General features: G+C 40.0%; 1 protein-coding gene across 4 annotated transcripts in view; it reads right to left on the bottom strand.

Annotated features, from left to right (window-relative positions):
- LOC137985576 (signal-induced proliferation-associated 1-like protein 1) overlaps positions 1-5,000 on the bottom strand; it is a 38,520-nt gene that overhangs the window by 4,292 nt on the left and 29,228 nt on the right. For all 4 annotated transcript variants that reach the window (XM_068833195.1, XM_068833197.1, XM_068833198.1 and 1 more), the window contains exons 20-21: positions 2,383-2,471; positions 525-550 (exon numbers count right to left, since the gene is read on the bottom strand). In XM_068833195.1, coding sequence (XP_068689296.1) covers positions 525-550; positions 2,383-2,471 — 115 coding nt within the window. The remainder of the gene's footprint in view (positions 1-524; positions 551-2,382; positions 2,472-5,000) is intronic.

Raw genomic sequence — 5,000 nt, 5'->3', positions numbered from 1 at the left:
AGTGTCCCCCAAATGCTGCTCTTTAAGTGAAGATTAACTGCTGCATTTACCCAAAGCTAAAAATAACGCTAACATTTACCCTTACCTTATTGTTGAAAATAGGTAGCAAATGCTTAGACTTAGGGACACTTTGTGCTGGGTGTCAAAATTGGGCGTGCATCTAATTAGGGTCAAACCTGGACATAAGTGGCGAAACGCTCTACCAACTGAGCTATGAGGCCCACCCAGTTGGGAGCAGGTCAGTTTGTTTGGGTCATGTGTACCCGTGAAAGGACTACATGAAACAGACGCATGTACTTAAAGTGATCTCGCACTGCAAGTATCTGGACAATAAATGGCAGGACAAAAAACACAAGTGCCTATTTATTACCCGTCATCACGAGCCTAAGAGGGTAATTTCCCAGACTTCTCGTTGATTTGTAAGCAAAAAGTATTACGTTGTTGACATCAAAGGCTGACTGGTCATATAATCCTAAAAGAACAAACATTTACGTTTCAATATACACAAAAGGTTGCGGCCTCACCTTTCGCCGGAATTTCCTTTAGCACTCTGCAAAAAAGATAAATGAAACAATACTATCGTGACTTTTCTTTAATTCCTGATGTACTTCGTTTATTTTTATGATTTTCACAGATGGGATAGTCGTGTGCAACTATTTGGCAGTTCATTTAAAAGTGGCGTTTAAAATATTCTGATGCTTGCCCTTCAACGGTTCATCGTTTTTCTATTCGGCCACTGATAACCTTAACCAAACAGGAAAAAGAAAACGTCCAAATCTCGCTAACTCGCAAAGTCTTTATTTCATCCGCAGAAAATTAGCTCGGTGATTACTTCCAGCGTTCATCCAAGAACGGGAACCAGGGAGGGAGAGTGGGGGCGACGGTGTGTATGGTTGGGGATGGGGTGGGGGGAGGGTGAATATGGTTTACTTTAATGCAGGCTTACAGCTTAAGTTCTAGGGACGTTAGAAGTATACCACTTTTTGATAGACTTTTCAGGAGTTACAGTGGAGGAGATGAAATGTCAATTTAAATAAACGGTACTCAGTGTCTCGTTAAATCTAAAACTTTACTGAACTTCCATTTACAAAATAGAGATGACGTTTAGGTTACTTTCAGATTTTCAGGTAACGGCAGTCCAATTACTCACGTGAGAAGTAGAGTCAATGGATACTTTCAGCAGTTTACTGTTGGTACCTCGAGACACAAGCACAATGCAAGTGACGTTTAAGTCGACAAGAGGAGTAAGGGGGTACACTTTGCGAGGCTTATTAAAATCAGAGTGCATCGTAGTGCCTGCAAGCCGGGGAATACAAAAATGTTCCTTACAGGATTTCAATAACAAATTAGAAAAAAAAGAAGCTGAGTACATCAAATAGCCAGTTGACAGAACTGGACGTGAGCTAAAAAAAACTATGACTGGGCAACTATCGGAATATCTTAACACCCCACTTTACAAATAAGCTGGATCTCTGACACAAACCACAAGAAATGATTGATATTCGAAATATTAACCCTGATGATATCAGACTGTCAATTATCCTTTCAGATAATCTCGATGTTACATAATTAACGATGTTTCAAGATAACTGAAGCAGCATACGTATGTATGCTGAGGCACCGAGGAGGCACCGAAATGCACAATTAGACTTGCACTTGCACTAAAATCTGTTGATGAAAACGGGAAACAGCTAGGGAAGGTATTCAAGCGGAGAATAAAACAAAACAAAACAAAAAGCCGCAAAATGCAAAAGCTCGTACGTAAACAACGATGAAATGAGTATACCTGACTCAACTTGTCCCTTCAAACTTTTCCTTACTTTCCATTAGCACTTTGTTTACAGATTTACTTTCATTCGCCAGGTTCCCCGCATTTCCTTATTACTTTCATAATCAACGACGCCACTTAAAACATACTGGGTTCACGAACATTACGATTACGTAATTCGCGTTTGCACGCCTTCTTCTCTTAAACTTTGCCTCTACCACCGCCTTAATGAGAATATTCAGAGAGTTGGCTTGTTCAAGGAAACGATGAAAATTGTCGAAGGCAAATCCAAGGTGATACTTATAGCAAAGAAATATTGAAACACAGAGTGCTTTATCAAATGGAACACGTACTGCACAAAACAAAAAACGTTCAGCAGGAAAAACTGAAACCACAAATTGTTTATGTGCACGAAAATGCTGTGAAACGTTTCCAAAAGTTGAGCTGTCGAAGAAAACTCAAAGGTTTAAAACTTATGTTACTGAAAGATAGAGAAAGTCGTTAAAAAGTATTGCAAGAAACGCAGTGGTGCGTATTGAGCGCGCTAGTCACAACGTAAAGGTCTTTCCATCAGAAACACTACCACATTGCCTAATGAAACACATCTCTCTTACCGGCGCCGCAAATATTCTTTCGTCGAAGCTGTGTCTTCTCGGAACAACAGGAATATAAAACTTGTGCGGTCCATGAGAGCGTCCACGACCTGAAAACCGAAACAAAGGGAATACCTTTTGATTAACATCTTAAGGAAGATAAGGATTATGAGGATAATGGCGTTGACTGGATTAGCATGCAGATCCCTCTCCGACCATAACATGGATTTATTTTCGGTGGTCCTGAATTGTATTACCAAGCAAGTTACCCACCGTAAGAATAATTTGTAAGATGACGTTTAGAGCGTTAGAAGGGCTGACCAAACGCCAGGGCACAAGTTTTTCTTTACGCGGGTTAGGTTAGCTTTATTAATTGTTTAATAAAACCAAACTTTCGAGTTTTTTTTCGAAAATAACTACCCCTTAATTCGTGTATTACCAAGCGCTTGGTAAAGAGTCAACTGGTTGGCCATCAAGTACTAATTGCTGTGTTTGTTAGTGCTGTAATGCGTATTCAAATACCGTAAGAAATAGTCGAAGTGGCGACTGCCTGAAGTTAGCCTTTGTGGGGCACGTGTCTTAATATGAAAGACGAGTAGTGGTTCTTGAATCCTGAATAACCGAAGACGACAAATCCTATTGATAGTCCGACAAAGGGGATTTAAAGACGGAACATCAGATTGGCAACTCAGCGCCTTGACCACTGGAACACGTAGCCTCCCCAGTTACTGTCTTCGTAAACATGGCCTCACAAGAACACCACCCTCGATAAACACAGGTTCTTTAGTTAAGAGGCTTCGAAAAAATGTGTCAACATTCAAGTATCCGCTTCCACGGCTCACGAAAGTCGAAAACAAGAGCAAGAGGATTTTGCATAATCTGACACTAAGCCTACCAGATGAAGAGGCACCGGCAGAAGATGGTCTTACGTTCGTTCGCCACAAGATTCGAGCAGATTTTGACTGAGTGTCTGCAACAGGCATGTTTAACAAGCTCTTCCCTCTACACTAAAATTTCACAGGCGTTTCCGCACGAGGCGCCATTGTCCTTGGATCGAAAGATGCTGCGTTGCTTCCTTGCATAGGACCAAAATAACGAGGGCTGTGGTAGGATTGTTTATTACGCTACAGTGAATCTTTTGAAAACAACCTTTACGGTAGGATGAACATTAGCCGACCGCTGTATCTCATGCTTTCTAGAATGTGTCAAGACATATAACCATGTAGAACAACGCAGCGAAAGCAGGCAGAACTTTGATATTATTTCCAAAACTGAAAGACACACGAAAAAAATCGCAAGAATGGTTCGGTCCAGTTTTAGTCTCCTTCAAAAGAAGGAAATGTTTCCTCTCCAAAAAGCTTGGTTGAGGAGGACGAGGATACATTGCGCGACGGGTCAAAAGACTGTTTATAAGGAGGCTGGAGCCAAGTTTCGAACGTCCCCAAACATATCGGAGCTTACAGCCTCGTCTTTACGAACAATTTTTACGTGACAAATGTATTTCCTGAAAATCTGGGGTGTTAGCTATTATGTGACAAATATAGACCTTATTCATAAATGGCGGTCACATTTATAATTTTTTTGTCCACGTGCAAATTAGCCTACCAAGCCTCATTTTAGAGCAAGAAATCTTTTCAATTCACAATTCACTGTATGGTATCGACCGCCATTTATGAATAAGGTCTATAAGTTGTGAAATACATATATACTTTATTAGTAATCCCAAGGGTATTTTCAATACTAAATGACAAAAGTAAACAGAAAATAAATGAATACAATTATGCGTTCATTAAAATAATCCTCTGCCATGTGCATTTTCAACTTTTTTAAAATGATGTTAAAGGTAACTTTTTTAACTCTTTGTCTAAATTGTTGCAAATGTTGACTGCTCCATGGAGGAAACGTCGCTGACTTGACTTTGCGTTAGTTAGAGGAAAATCAAGGGATTGTAAATACGACACAATGGCTTTTTACATGGGTGCCCTCCCAGAGTAGCTCGGTTAGCTGGGGCACCCTCCCTCCATGTAAACAAGACAATCAAAGAAAGTTGTAATGCAAAGTTAAATGACTTTGGAAGATAAAAAGAGACTTTTATCATCCGAAAGGTTTCAGGGATTTAGCACTTCCGAGAAACGAACGCCACGGGCATCGGAAGTACCGAGAACTTCCTGAACTGAGTTGAAACTCGAGTTTCAGTACAAGCAAACAATTCTAGTATCACTTGTCATCTTTAGTAGAATTTTCTAGAGAAAAGGAAGTCAAGAGAATTAATACGAATGTGCAATGTCAATGCAATGATTAATTTTCTACAATGAAACTTTTACATCCTCCCAAAGCAAAAATACTAAAATCGCATCGTTCTTGGGGGAAAAGGGAAGCGACTGTTGTCGAATGTTAGCGGAGCAGTGTGTTACGCTATTTTAGACAAAATTCAAAACACATAAAGTCGTCTGTGCATCAAACCAAAAAATAATACTGTAGTTTTGTTGCCAATGACCCCTGAAGTTCACTGAAGCTATTTTTTGTTGTTTGCAGCAAAGGATGGAGAGGAAGGCTATGGATTGAAACTTGAAAAACTGGCCAGTTTTTTTCAAGTTTGGAGACAGTGTCTTCAGAAAGACACCAAAAATTAAATACGA

Source organism: Montipora foliosa, chromosome 14 (genome assembly GCF_036669935.1).
Source record: "Montipora foliosa isolate CH-2021 chromosome 14, ASM3666993v2, whole genome shotgun sequence".
NCBI classification, from domain to species: Eukaryota; Metazoa; Cnidaria; class Anthozoa; order Scleractinia; family Acroporidae; genus Montipora; species Montipora foliosa.
The sequence above is the reverse complement of the archived record's forward strand: the minus strand, read 5'-3'. Positions and strand labels throughout refer to the sequence as shown.